The sequence below is a fragment of the Sphaerodactylus townsendi genome, linkage group LG03 (genome assembly GCF_021028975.2).
Source record: "Sphaerodactylus townsendi isolate TG3544 linkage group LG03, MPM_Stown_v2.3, whole genome shotgun sequence".
NCBI classification, from domain to species: domain Eukaryota; kingdom Metazoa; phylum Chordata; class Lepidosauria; order Squamata; family Sphaerodactylidae; genus Sphaerodactylus; species Sphaerodactylus townsendi.
The window spans coordinates 125,104,442-125,119,362 of record NC_059427.1 but is presented as its reverse complement, the minus strand read 5'-3'; the positions used below and the strand labels follow the sequence as shown (position 1 = coordinate 125,119,362).

The 14,921-nt window shown below is 44.6% G+C and overlaps 1 protein-coding gene across 1 annotated transcript in view; it reads right to left on the bottom strand.

Moving 5' to 3' along the window:
- The window catches only part of PCYT2 (phosphate cytidylyltransferase 2, ethanolamine), a 30,020-nt gene extending 17,023 nt beyond the window's left edge, over positions 1-12,997 (bottom strand). Inside the window, exons 1-6 of the mRNA XM_048490204.1 lie at positions 12,809-12,997; positions 5,284-5,372; positions 3,650-3,811; positions 3,466-3,532; positions 3,032-3,116; positions 2,223-2,267 (exon numbers count right to left, since the gene is read on the bottom strand). Of these exons, the coding sequence (XP_048346161.1) occupies positions 2,223-2,267; positions 3,032-3,116; positions 3,466-3,532; positions 3,650-3,811; positions 5,284-5,372; positions 12,809-12,897 (537 nt within the window). The 5' untranslated portion in view covers positions 12,898-12,997. The remainder of the gene's footprint in view (positions 1-2,222; positions 2,268-3,031; positions 3,117-3,465; positions 3,533-3,649; positions 3,812-5,283; positions 5,373-12,808) is intronic.
- Between the last annotated feature and the right edge of the window lie 1,924 nt (positions 12,998-14,921).

Here is a 14,921-nt window from a genome sequence, read left to right as displayed (position 1 = left end):
GGCACTGCAATTATATGAAGAGATTTTTTAAAAATTGTGCTATGTGTTAAAAAACAAATTAGGAAGGTATGTGATACTGAATTGTTTTCATGGACTGTACACTGAACAATAAAATTTTATAAATCTCCATTTGAAGACAGAGATAAGTTTGTGAAGGGATATATTTTTATGATTTTAACGAAGTGCTGAGAAAACCACAGATGCAGTAACAGATAATGTTAGATCTTTAGCGAAATCTATCCTGAAAAGGCATCGATGATACATGTCATAGGGGTTGTAGAGAAATACCTGCGGGTGTCTTCCTAAAGTCTCACTGAGTTTGAATTATTATGCTTTTATGCAGTATCTATTAATTTCTACTCCATAATAAATTTTTATTGGCCTCCCTTTTTACTACGGTATGATAAAAATTCAGAAGGTTGATCCGATCTAGGATATATTGGATATATACAGATCCTCGCCAAGGCAAACCTCCAAGGCTATCAATATTTGAAAACTGGCCTTGATAAAAGAAAGAGATCAGACAAGTGATGTAGGACAGTTTGAATAAATATTTTTGTTTTAATTTTGCCTCAGAGGTCAGTTGGGCATGCCATTTATTGAAAATATAAAAGAGTTGAAAAATACTGACAACAGGAAACATACTTGAGTTCTCAGATTCATAAAACAGAACTGCAGTGTAAGGCAACAAGGAACTCTCACATGTTAGAGAGCAGAATGTTTTAAACTGCAATAAGAATTGAAAAGAGTGTACACAAGATTTAAAGAATGCTGAGCTGTACAAGATGGATATTTTTTGGAAATTTTTTGGAAAAATTTGGAAACAAGCCTTCAGAGTGTTATCAAATAATTTCACTAGAGAAAAGAAAAATAAAATTATTAAAATACCATTTTAATCCATTTTAATTCTTCCAGTCAAAATCATACTTTTCATACAGAAAAGTATATATGTTGGATTCTGCACATTAATCTGGTCTTTTTAAGATTTTTGAGCTGAAACAGTATCTAGTGAGAGATCCAGAGACAACACAACCACCAAAATTGTATATATATAACAAGAAGCCCTCCCCATATAGTTCCTAATATACACGCTGCCTCACAAGTTCTGTTCCATCGCTCTTGCCAGACCAGTTTTTTGAGGGGAGTTTTGATTCTCTCTCTCTCACACACACACACACTCACACACACCAGTACCAATAATTATTCAGAGGAGCAGAATGGAATGTTAGCTCCCCCATGTGAGAGGAATGGGCACTGTTTATACAGCTAGTTCAATCAATACCTCTGTGGTATTACAACCATGGTACAAAAGGAACTTCCTTGAGGCCAGAGGCGAACTGGATCATTGAGAATAGAAGCAGGACAGGCAAGGCACAGTAATCACCCCATATAATTCTCTCCGTTATATAAATAAAAGGCCAGATATTGAAGGAGCTCAAGAAACACCCAGACTACCTAAACAGGGTTCCAAACAAAGCCTTCAGTGAGGCTAAAACCCAGGCGTAGTAAACTCCAAAGACATTCCTTGATCACTGACCTGATTTTTCTCCCTTTACAAATCCTTCTCGATAAGAAGCCAAGATTCCAAAGCAGCAGGAACCAAAGATGCAACAGCAAACAGACACTCCCTTGGCAAGTTAGTACACTGTTAGTGCCAGATGAATGTGTGTCTGCTAAGCTTGAAAGGCTGAAGTCTAGAGCTTCTCTCAGTGGCTTTTAATTTGACGCTGGATCAGGAGTCAAAGAAATTGTAACTTGTCCTGCCTGTACCTTTTTCAAATCTACCACCTTCCCTATTAATTTTCTCCAGTCTAGCTGCAGCATAATTAAAATCCAGTTGGGGAGGGGAATGAAAGGACACAGAAAACTGTAGGTGGCTTGTCTCCTGGTTTATAGGCATGTGGGGGATCTCTGGTATGTCTTGAAACCACTATGCAACAGTGTCCTATATCTAGGAAAAACATTGCCTTTACTTCTCCCAAGATGTCACAATAATTTCAGCCCACATTACGATCAGTGTGGAATTGCCTGGTTAGGATTCTTATATAATTGTGGGTTATGAACAGACTCTGGTTAACTCATAATCAGGTCATTTCCCCATCATCATTTTCAAAGTCAAGTTTGGTCAGGGTATCCCCAGGCTGGAAACAAGCGACATACATTCCAGGGACACTGTCCCAGCCAGGCCTCAGTTGTCATCACAGGTGGGCACTGGCCCTTACCTTCCCAAAGTTATCTTTGTGCTTCTGATAATCCACATCTTCATCCTGAGAATGAAAGGGTGTGTGACATTGGTGAATAATTCATGCTGGATCATTTCAGTTCAGGAAAGAAATATGAACTCTGCATCAGATTAGGCATAGCTGCCATTACTAAAATTTACCCACACTGAGATAAGCTCTCAGCTGAAATTCGTGCAGATGTTGTGGAGGATATTGTTGGAGTTCATTTTCAACCTCCCATAAGTAACAAAGTGAAACTTCAAAACCAGCTGTTTTTGGTCCACTCTCAAGTGTAGCCGTGGGGGACTAATCACACTGCCCATCTGAAAAACTGAAGCACCCTTGCACAGCTGCACACATGCCTTTGCAGCCCCCCCTCTCCCTTTCTCCGTGCAACCCACTTAAACTCCTTTTCCCTAATCTCCCAACACTGCCATCTGGTATCCCACACAAACAACATTTTCCCCTATCTTCCCTTCTCACCAGTTCACCCACACAGTGCACTAGGTCTAAACACTAATAGTACAAGTCTGAATTCATTTCAAAGGCCACTTCATCAAACATATGCTTCATTTTGGTTTTGGCATCTGCTACCTAGAGGGCTTCTGCCAAGCAGAACATGTACTGGCACATATCGCAGGGATGAACAGATTCCAGTCTTCTGGCTTTCCCCAGACAGCTTGTAGACCTCAGAAACATTACTGCAATCTGCCCTGGAAGCAAACTTAGAGCAGAAGACCTTAGTACCATAGGAAACAGATGGAGAGAAGTCTCTGTCTCCCCACTCCCTGTCCCTCTTTTTGACTCACAATATTACTGTGGTGAGCCTTGGTCATGAGCAGCATACGGCCAACCAGATCTGTAGTGGACACCCCCTGAGTGCGTTTACATTCCCTGCAATAAGACAAGGTCAGAGTGAGAAAGGGGTTCTGGGAACAGCTGCCAAAAGTATCCACAGTATCCTCAACTTTGGATCTCCTTACTGCAATGAGAATATTCCTGAGACAGGCTATGGTTAATCAGAAGACAATGACTTTGGGATGGTCTTTTAAAAAATCTGATATATTGATGTAGCTTAGTGGGCTTGGGCTTGATCAGCATTTGAACATGAGACCACTTGGGAGCTACTGACACATTCTCAATTGCAATAAATACAATGTGCAGCCTTTCAGCAACACCTCACTATTCTGATATGGGCATAAATTTCAAGCAAAACTGCATCAGTTAGCAAGGAGACATTTACCGATATCTCCCAGCATTCTTTACTTCTTCATAAGTGTCCTTGCCATCCACAGTAAGTGTGATGTCATCTAGGAAGACAAAGAACATTAGATCAGTGCTGGCAAACTGGAAGGTTCTGAAAATTTCCATTGAGTCTGGCCAGTGTTAGTACGCAGAGATAGCTGGTTACAGATAACCGTACTCACTTCCATGCACACAGAAGTCACAGCTGTATTTGTCCAGAGTTTCTAGTGTTGTAACATAGGGAGCTCCCGGCACAATCTCGTCCACCCACTTGATGGCCTTTACCATTTTGTATCTTTCCTCTTGAGTGAAGACAGGAGGACCTTTATGCTTGGAGATCTCCGCTGAAGATAAGAACAAAATTTATTAATATCAGGCCAGATGCCTAGACAATCAAGGAGCAGTGGCTACCATAATGAAACCTAGCTCATGAATATTCAAGTGACATCTGACCAGCCATTGCTGAGGACACAGTACTTGACTAGACAGAACTTTTGCTCTCAAGAAGCAAGACAAATTTATGTAAACTCCACTTTTAGTAGATTTGATATTAGCAGACCTTACCATGGATTTAGGGTTGCCAGCCCCAGGCTGAGAAATATCTGGAGAATGTGGGGATGGAGGCTAAGGAGGGTGGAGTTTGGGGAGGGAAGGGATCTCAATAGGGTATAATGCCATACAGTCTACCTTCCAAAGCAGCCATTTGATCCAGGTGAAATGATCTTTGTCACCTGGAGATCACTTGTCATCCCAGGAGATATCCAGCTACCATCTGGAGATTGGCAACTCTACATGGATTTCATCCAAGCAATTTCAACAAACATTTTGGAAAATTGAATTTCCTTCAGTTACCCACAGCTGAATTCACAGTAACTGTTTCCACCTGTGTCTAAAACAGTTCTCCTCGAATTTGATACAGTTTCAATAAAAACCTTTAACTCCTCAACAGAGGCATAACAAGGGGGAAAAGCGCCTGGTACACTGGTGCGCCTTCGCCCCGTCCCACCCCAGAACTCCCCCATCCCACCACGCCCCCACAAGGATGCGCGGCCAGTGCATCGCACCCCCGTGCTCCCTTGGAGCTCTGTCTCTGCTCCTCAAGCCTTTTACTAACCGTTTATCTCCTCCTCATAAGAACATGAGAAGGGCTCCACTGGATCAGACATGGTTCAACTAGTCTAGCCTTCTTTCTCACAGAGTAGCCAACCAGTTACTCTGGAGGACCAACAACAAGGCATAGAAGCTGAGGCTTTCCCTGATGTTGCCTCCTGGCACTGGATTACTGCCTCTGAATGTACACGTTCTCTTTAGATACCATAGCTAATAACTGGTGACAGATCTACCCTTTATGAATCTGTCTAATCCCATTAAATCTGTCTATGCTTGTATTTGCTGTTATTTCCTAACTGCCCCTGTTCCATAGAATTCTATGTTGACTTGTTCACAAAGCTATAAATGAATTGGGGCGATGCTTCTATCACAACAAGCAATGAAAAAAGCTGGCCTTTACTATCACTGGCAGTTTCTTCAAAGAATGTGTATCTGAAGAGAGATGGCATAGAAAAGACTGCTAAAAACAATTATGCAGAAATAATGCTACTGGGCACACTGTACTGATTCCTACCTTGTCTAGGTAGACTCAACCTAATATAGTCTAACATTTAGAAAAAGTCCCAGAATCTGCAAACTCCAAGGTCATGTGGATAAAACACAGAGGACTCTAGTAGGGGCTGGATGACAATGTTTTAAGAAAGGAATCTGGGCATCCTTTAAAAAGGTGCTTCTGAAATAGACAAAAGTGAGACTATTTCCTTACCATCTGTGTGGACTCCCACAACAAGATAATCCCCCATCGCACGAGCCTGGCGCAGCTGGTTGGAGTGCCCATAATGTACCATATCATAGCTACAAAAAAAATACAAAAGGGTTTGTTTGAAGAGCTTGGCCTGGTACCAATATCACAAGACTCTCCTTTTGTAGCATGCATAGAATGCTACAGTGTCATCTGGACTAGTAGGTACCCATCCAGAACACCCCTGGAACTGTTTACTGACTAAAGAGGTGCTCTCACAAGCAGTGAAGTATGGCTCGATTCCTAACAAAACAGCAGTGGACCCCTAAAGTCCATTGGTCTTTATTCCCTCATGAGCTTTCACAAATCAGAGTTCACTTCCCCAGATGGCATTATTTCTAGTCACATCGCTGCCCTCCGACTAAACAGGCATTTTTCTTTGTCCCAAGTTTCATGCACTACCTGCAAAGTTGCCATTATCTGTAGAAATTTGAGTGAGGTCAAGTCACAAGTGGAAAGCCACAAGTTGAAAGTCCTAACATGTCTGTATCTGACAAATTCTTCCTAAGAGGGCAAACTGAACAATACTATATCTTGTGGTAGCTGCAAGAATTCATGTTTCCCCACCAGGACTGAAAGCTAGCAAAAGGTGTGTGTGTGTGCTGCTTTAGGTGGGGTGGTGGTACCTGCTTTATTCACCTTTCCATTGAAGGATAGGATAGCAAGGACAGCAATGGTTGCATCACCTTCAATTGTGCCTATAGGTCTCTGGTTGCGACCAGCAACACACCTGCAAACCAGGCTGTCATATATATTTAATAAATAAGTCTTTTCAGAGGTTTTTATTAAAAGTTCCCAATATACAATGAGGACCAAATTGCACATTACAACATAATCATGTGTAACCTTAATCTTAACCCGACGGTTGGTTCTTCATTGCACAACATCCTTGGAAGATGGAGATGCACAATAGAGAACTGATACAAGGGATTTACTCCTTCTTTGAACTTGCTCCCTGGGATTTCAGCCTTCTGCCCAACACCTGTCATGCGTTTATGAGGAAATGTCAGGTCTGAAACTCTGAGGAAGGTAAAAATGAGAGCAGGGCTAGTGAGAGACATTTCAAGTGAAAAGTGGTCAATGAACTGTTGAAGGCTTTCATGGCCAGAATCAACTGGCAGTTGTGGGTTTTCCAGGCTTTATGGCTGGGATCCGGTAGTTTTTGTTCCTAATGTTTCGCCCATATCTATGGCTGGCGTATGCAGAGGTATGTCATGGTAAGATGTATTTCTCTCTGTGAAAAAAGGTCATTTAGTAAGGACTAAGCTCCTTCCCCAGCTACTATTCTTTGAAAATCATTCCCTTCCAAAGTCATGTTGCTGATGAAAAGAAGCCATCAGATCATTATTCTGTGTAGTTTTAGTTTAGCTTGTCCTGGAAAATTACATATATTTTGAACTGTTAATAAAGGACACTTGATTGCAAAATAATTTCAATAATAATCACAGTCCTTGAGCAAGTTTTCTAAGTCCAAATGCTTCCTCACAACAATTTTCTGGGACAAGTGGAATCCTCCCATTGGTGCTCAAAAAATGTGTTTGTGGGTGGGGGAGAGAATGTGTTTGTGGGTGGGGGAGAGAATGGTTCATAAGTAGCTGTAAGTCCAACCCCTCCATCCAAGTAGTGATTCGTGACCCCTCTATCCCCATGTAGGGAAACAGAGCTCCTCCACCTCCCTCCCTTTCCCAATTATTTGTGACTTCCCATGTGTGGTACTGCATTCTGATATGTTAACTGCAAGATAGCATACTTTCGTTGTGCAGAACATTTATTGAAATATTTTTTATTTATCCCCTGAAAACTTCAAGGCACACTGGGAGTGTCTCCTTGGGACTCTACACAAAATAAAGCACTTGAGTATTGTGACTTCTGCTGCTGTGTTTGCTTTGCAGTTGGATACAGCTTCACTCCTGCTGATAAGGAACTAGGAGAGCTGTAAACAGAGATGATAAAATTCTCTGGAAGAGGAAAGCATCCCACAAGTGAGTAAACCTCTCAGAGGCACTATTAGACAGGTATCTTGTTTTGCTATAAGGAACTGAATGCATGGGCCATACTTGTGCAAGTCTACCTTCCAGTAAAGGTGCTTTTAAAAATTCACGTGTCAGCACTGTAAATCAATTGCTGCCCACACAGTCATTGTACCATTGTAAAACACGATATGCTTGAAATGCAATTATAAGTTAACCTTCCTATATAGTCATTAATCAAAAACTTGGCACAACTCCATTTTCATGTAAATGTTTTTCACAGGTCACATCTATTACATTCACATTTTAAATGGTCTTTTTCTTCATACCAACAGTAGGAAAGGGCTGGAAATTGCTGGGCTGCTAAATACTTCCTTTTTCAAGCTTGTCAAAGATACCCATACCTAAAAATTCAGGAACCATAACAGCAAAAGAAATGACAACATGAATTACAAGTTCACAATAATGAACAGAACAGGGCATTAATGCCTCAGATTTGATCTGGCTTTAAAGCTTAATGGAGTACTCAATTATCATATTGCAACTTTGGTTAGGTCTTGGAGCCAGAATTCCTAAGCATACTTCTTAATGATCACGACTACAGTCACGTGGATGACATGGAGAAAATCTGAAGGAGGCGCTGCCCATCCCTACCATGTACCCTGTAACCTATACCAAAGGGTGACGGAGATATATACACGCAGTTTATGCAACCCAGGACATACACATGCAAGATGCTAGATTCATTGTGCTCCACAACTGCACAAAATTCCTGATAACAAGGTCTAGAGTTATTTCCTGGACTTAGTTTTTGCTGAGGGAAGAAAACATCTTTCAAGGACCAAGGCCTTCTTCCAGTAACAACTATTTTGTCTCTTCATGGAGTTTACAGTCAGGTCTGATTGTGCTACCCAAATCCTGAAGTGCTGTGATAGCAACAGATCCTATTTGCCAACGAGGCAATTGAGAATATTAATGGAAACTTGTCTTGCTTGTTCTGCTTCACATCAAGCCATATGGATCATTACATGCTTTGTCACTGCAAGACATTCCAGCCCCACTTCTTAAAGCTCATTAACCAAACTAATAGGAATATCATGCAAGCAGGGCTGGATCTAGGAGGGTAGGGGTAGCAGGAGGTGGGAGAAGCTCAATTGCCCAGAAGAGTTGGCTCATTCTGTAGCATGCGTGCCCCCTTCCCTTGTGATTGGGCTGCTGCGAGGAGGTGGGGGAGGCTCAACTGAATGGAAGAGATGGCTCCTTCTGCAATGCACACGCGTCCCCTTCCCCCAAGAGGGCTGCTGCTAGGAAGTGGGAGGAAAGGATGCGGGAGATCCTGGACCTCAGAGGGGAATCGAGTTGCACCCTTTGGTATGGCAGAGGTTGCAGCTGTTAGACAGATGAGACTATGGTGAGTGAAGAGGAGGGAGAGTTAAAGGTCCTAAGGAGATGTTGAAAGGTGTCAAGTTCTACACAGTAGTAGATCCCCCAGGCAGTCTTTTTCGGCCTTGCTAATCTCCTTCATTCCCCTGGCCAAGGCACCTTCTACTATTCCACCTGCAGGACCCTCCAATTCCTTGTGTCCCCCCCCCCGCCCCCCGCTTTCATTAGTCACTGTGATAAATTTAGGGGATGTGAGCCTTCTGGGGGAGGGCTTAGAAAGCATTCTAAATGTTCACAGGGAAAGAAGAGGGTGGGGCTGGTGACTGTTAACATTTTAGAGTGAATGTGCCCCTCTTTCCCACCCCCCTTTCTTTGTGTTTTACTAAGGAGCTGCAAGCCCTGGAGGAGCCTGAAGTCAAATGGGGCAAAGGGGAAAAGGATGGGCTCTTCCTCGCCACCGCTACTTTGAAATTGGGAGCTGTGTTATGCTTGGCTTTGCCAAAGGCCCTGAGTAGACCTGATAGGCTTGGTCTTTCCCAAACAGCCTGATTTTATACCTTGGGAAAGGAGGGGAGGGAGACTAGAACAGAGGGCCTGTTCACATGTGTTATGTGCCATCAAGTTGCTTTTGACTTCTTAATCAATTACCTTCAAAACATCCTCTCGTTAACAACCTTGCTCAAATCATGAGAGGCCATGGCTTCCTTTACTGAGTCAATTGATCTCGTGGTGGGTCTTCCTCTTTTCCTACTGTCTTCAGTGTTTCCCAGAATTACTGTCTTTTCCAGTGATCTTTCCCAGTGAATAAAGTATAGTAGCTTCAATTTAGACTGAATAATTACCGAATAAAGCATTTCTTGGGGTGTGATTTATCAGGCTGTAAAGGAGTGTGTGGTATGCTTGGTTTTCGCCATGTTCAAATTATGTGTGCTGTATTTTTTAAAAATGTCCAGAAAAAGGCTAAAAATCTTTCTTCTTGGATTGAGTTTTTATGTGTGCAGAGAGATCAACAGAATATTCAAACATTATAGGTAGATGAAATTATGTAAAAAGTATAATTATTCATTTACAGTTTATAGAGGTCAACCTAATTTACTCTATCTTTTAAATTAGTTGTTGATTATATACCTTGATTATATAAAGAAAAATATGTATATAATATATGGGGATGTCATTTTGTACCCCCCCCCCTTCAAAAAATGTAGATCTGGACCTGCTTGCAGGCAAGCAAGAAGTTTGCATGTGACAGAACTGTATATATTAACTGTTTTCAAATGACACTGTAAGCATAGAAGCCACGTGCTCCTAAGCTATTTGTGTTACTAAGAATTAAATAAAACATTTATTAGTTTCTGTCAACATTAGTCCAGCTCAATTACCACCTGAATGCTAGAAGGCAAAGAGAACAGGATAAGAACAACCTAGTGCAGGGGTAGGGAACCTTTAACACTCAAAGAGCCATTTGGACCCGTTTTCCACGGGAAAAGAAAACACTTGGAGCCGCAAATAATTTTTGACATTTAAAATAAAGATAACACTGTATATATTGGTTTTTTTTACCTTTTACTCCACTCATTCTGAGAAGCGCATGGATGCGCCCGCCCTGCTGCCTGCTGGGCGGGCAAGGATGGGGCCAACGGCTTAGCCTTGCCGGCCGCCGGGAAAGCGCCCACCCCGCTCGAACGGGGTGGGCGAGAGGGAAAGCCTGTGGCGCAGCCCAGCCGGCCACGGGCACTTGGTGCGCCCGCCCTGCTGCCTGCAGGGTGGGCAAGGGTGAAGCCGGTGGCTCGGCCTCGCTGTCCGCTGGGAAAGCGCCCGCCCTGTCCCAATGGGGCGGGCGAGAGGAAGCACGTGGCGCAGCCCAGCCACCCGCGGGCAGTTGGTGCGCCCACCCTGCTGCCTGCAGGGCAGGCAAGGATGAAGCCGGCAGCTCGGCTCATGGAGCCGCAGTGCAAGGACAGAAGAGCCGCATGCGGCTCTCGAGCCGCAGGTTCCCTACCCCTGACCTAGTGTAATGCTGCCATAGGGGGTTGAATTGCATCAGGACTACTTGGGTTCAAATCCCCCCTCAGTCATGAAGTTTTCTGCCCTATCATAGATAAATCTATGGAGGAGTTGGAATAACTTTTGAGTTTTTGAGTAGAAGAGTAAGACACATGTTTGACAGACTGATTAATGATTGTGTTACTGCTGTTTACAACACACCCACTCCTCAGACAGCTTTCTTCAGGTGGTACACTCTCCTAGGAATGCCCATTTGGAAAGCGTTAAGTCATGGGTTGTCGCTGTGGTAGGTCAATTGCTCTGGAACTGCCTTCCAGAGCAAGTATAGAAGGTGCCCTCATTTACTGTATTCTGGAAAGTATGTAAAATGTTTTTATTCTCGAGATCATCTGGCGGAGTGTAAACCAGAGGTGGCTGAGTTTTAACCATCTGCATTGGGTATTCTACTTTGCACTATTGTGCGCTGTTTTTAAATTGTTGCTAGACACTTATGATGTTTTTGTGTCTTTGCAACTTTTGTTCATTTGTGACCTCAAGTCTGAGGAGATAAAGCCAGGTATAAATATTTTACATAAATAAATCACATTGGAGCAGAAACATGTACCAGGATGTAATTAATGATATTGTTTACAGAGAGTCTGGGTTTAAAGCATTACATAAAGATAATATAAGGCACTACATACATCACTCATAGGCTTGCAGTCTCAAAGTCAGGCAGAAATAGAACAAGACACAAGAAGAAACATTCTATTCATGGTTCCTGAACACTTCTACAGCACCAAGATGGGAGCAGCAATTGTGCAGGGAATACTGAAACACAAGAACTCACAAAACCAACTTTCTTCATCAATAAGAGAAGGAAGCAGGTGCTAGAAGGGATGGATCATTTGTACAAAGTTCTGAAATGCCAAGAAAAATGTGCCTTGATACCACTTCCTGCAGAGATTGTGCTTCTTACACCCACCCCTGCCCATTTACAATCCTGGTTGATGGACCTGAAAGATATTTGCTTGGTCTATGAAACCTGGCCCCAGTTCATTTTAGGCCACATGGGATTTTTGACAATAATCATAACCAAATGTCACACTGGAACCAACAAACATACACAACCTCATAACCAGGGCAATCCAGGACACAGGATAACCTCGAAAATAGTGTCAGTGAAGAAACAGAAGTTTATAACCCTCTTTCAACTCCAAAGTCCTTTCTGCAGTGTGCATAGATGAGAACATTCAGTTCCTTTAGGATAATGGGTTTATTGGGCCACGTGAACTTCCCTAATTCAGGGCACAAGCCAATCTACAGGGGAGCAGGAGTTAACCCACAGCCACAAATTACTCAATAACTGCCCAGTCACCTGCTACCAAGAGTCCTGAGCTGGGAATGGGATAGATCTAATTTGCCCAGCCCTCAGCTCTCCAGTACAACAAACTGCTTGTGGATCGCCTGATCTTTCACCTACTCGCAGCACATGCTCAGTATCATTACATACAAATGCCAGGGACAGTGCTGGCAAGAGGTGCTGCGAGATCAGAGATCTCCATGCAGACCAAAAAAGATGTCCCCAAGAAGAAAAAGCAGGATGGAGCCGCCTGTCTTATTAAGGTCAAAGGAGTTGTGGAAGGAAACACGCTCTCTGATCGCGTGAATCCCAATCCAACGGACGTTGACTCCGACGACACCGAGCTAGTTCCTAAGCACTGGCGACTGGCGCCAGTGTGCAGCCTCAGATATTACGCTGCGGGGCACGTGCAGCAGTGGCGCTCCTCCTCGAGGTCCCCGCAATGCCTAGGCTGGCCCTGGCAGAATTGCACAGCCGTCGCGAATTAGCGAAAATGTAGATCTGCGCCCAGCAGACTCAGAGAGTCGAGGCATCCCCACACGAGGACGCGAAAAGAGGCGAGAGGAGCCTGCACGGCTCTTCGTCCAAATTAATCCCCAGCCCGCAGCCGACCAGCCCAAGCAGCCCGACGCAGCAGGGGCAACCCAGGGAGCAGCGTGGCCGTTGCCATGGAGACGCACGTTTTGCGGCGGCAGCCCCCGGCCGTTGTCACAGAAAGACCGAGGGAGGCGTCTCAGTCTCAACTGCCGACTTGGGGACGGCGGCTGGCGGGGGAAGGACCTTTACTCACCATCCGTCGCACCAGACACGCACGGGAGGGTGGGCGGCGGACGCGCCCTTGGAAGTGGAGGAGGCCCCAACGGACCCGTTTCGCAGCATCTCCGCGGTACTAGGCGAGTGAGCGCCGCACTCCCGGCTGCCGCCCTAACCCTCGAGCTGTCATCAGGCAGAACCGTCCCCCGTCACCTGATCAGTGACGCGCTGGAAGACTCACGAGCCCCCGCCCTCCCCGAGTGCGTCACGTGACAAAAGGAGCAGCTGACCGGAGCACCTCGGTGGAGGCGGGACAGCGGGGAGAAACGCGCCCGTGTTATCACGTCACTTGATTCTGAGGTAGGTCAGGCACTGCGTAGTGTAGCCGGCAAGGAGTGGTCTCCTGATGGCTGCAGCGGGAGGCTGGGTACCCAAAAGGAACATGGTAGCACCTCTCCCCTCAGCCCATCATTAAGGGTCTGGGGAGGCTTTTCCGTTTGTCCACACAGTTTCCGCCCCGCTCCTTGGCAGGCCAGGCGTTGCACTGTCTGCTTCTACCTGTGATCTGCAGCATAGTCACTGCCCTGCTTGTCTTCCTGGGTGAGTCGAGAAACTCAGTTTGCAGGGCCACTGGCTCTGCATCGGATTTTTTCTGTAGCGACTATAATGTGCACAAGGGCCAGTACAGATATGGCACTCCAGATGTTCATGGACTACAATTCCCATCAGTCCCTGGTAGGGGCTGATGGGAATTGTAGTCCATGAACATCTGGCGTGCCACAGCTTCGCCACCAAGGGCTTAGCAGATATTATGTGCAGTGCTACTCCATTTGGACCACAAATTTACTTCCTCCAACATTTGACATCAGTAGAAATATTCATCTTTTTAACAGTTTGAATCAATTAGTGCTGTTTGTCATGACATCAGCACCATTTACTTATTAGTAGAAATAGCAGCCCTTTAGAATTGTGCAATGGCACCAATTTTAACTTCTAAAATAGGATGACTACAGTAGCCATTTCAGAGGCTGAAGACCAGAACTGAGCCTTCTAACATGAACCAAATCATTCTGAAAAGATTGCATGTTTGGGCTAAGAGAGTGCACAATACAGGTAAGAAAATGCAAGTACGAAGCCTGGGAATGCTGCTTGACACGGAAGTCATCTTAGAAAATCATGTAGCTGCTGTGGCTTGGGATGATTGGCCAGCTCCAGCTGGGATGTCAGCTTTGTCCATTCCTGGCTCCATCAGATCTAGCCACAGTGATCCATGCCTTAGGTACATCTAGACTATTGCAACATGCTCTTTTTGGAGTTGCCCTTGAAAAATGTTCAGAAGCAGCAGCTATTGCAGAATTTTGCAACTGGACTGTTGGCCGGGGCCTACTATAGAGAACATATGCCCCTGATATTACAGCAATTGCACTCCCAAGTGATCTGCTATCAAGCTCAATTCAAGGTGTTGGTTTTGCCCTGTATGGCTTGAGACCAAGATATTTGAAAGACTGTCATCTCCCACATGCTCCTGGCTGGAAATTAAGCATGCAGGGAGATGCCACCCTGACTGTCCCATTGACCAAAAAAGCTCGTTTGGTGGTTATACAAGATGGCCTTTTCTATGGCAGCCCCACAATTGTGAACAACCTTCCCATGAAGGTGCACCTGGCTGCTTTATTGTCGATCTTCAGGAGGCTGTTGAGTACAGTTTTATTTTGGACTGCATTTGATTAAGAAGAAGAAGAGTTTGGATTTATATCCCCCTTTCTCTCATGTAGGAGATTCAAAGGGGCTTGCAATCTCCTTGCCCTTCCCCCCTCACAACAACCACCCTGTGAGGTAGGTGAGGCTGAGAGAGCTCCAAGAAGCTGTGACTAGCCCAAGGTCACCCAGCTGGCGTGTGTGGGAGTGTACAGGCTAATCTGAATTCCCCAGATAAGCCTCCACAGCTCAGGCGGCAGAGTGGAGAATCAAACCCGGTTCCTCCAGATTAGATACACGAGCTCTTAACCTCCTACGCCACTGCTGCTCCTTTAAGCTTTTGGTATTGGCAATCTTAATTGGAGTTTTTAAATTGTGACTTTTTATGGGTGACTTTTTATGAGCTTGCCAGGATATTGGATCTTCCGCCCATCAGGCCAGCCTCTTAGCCG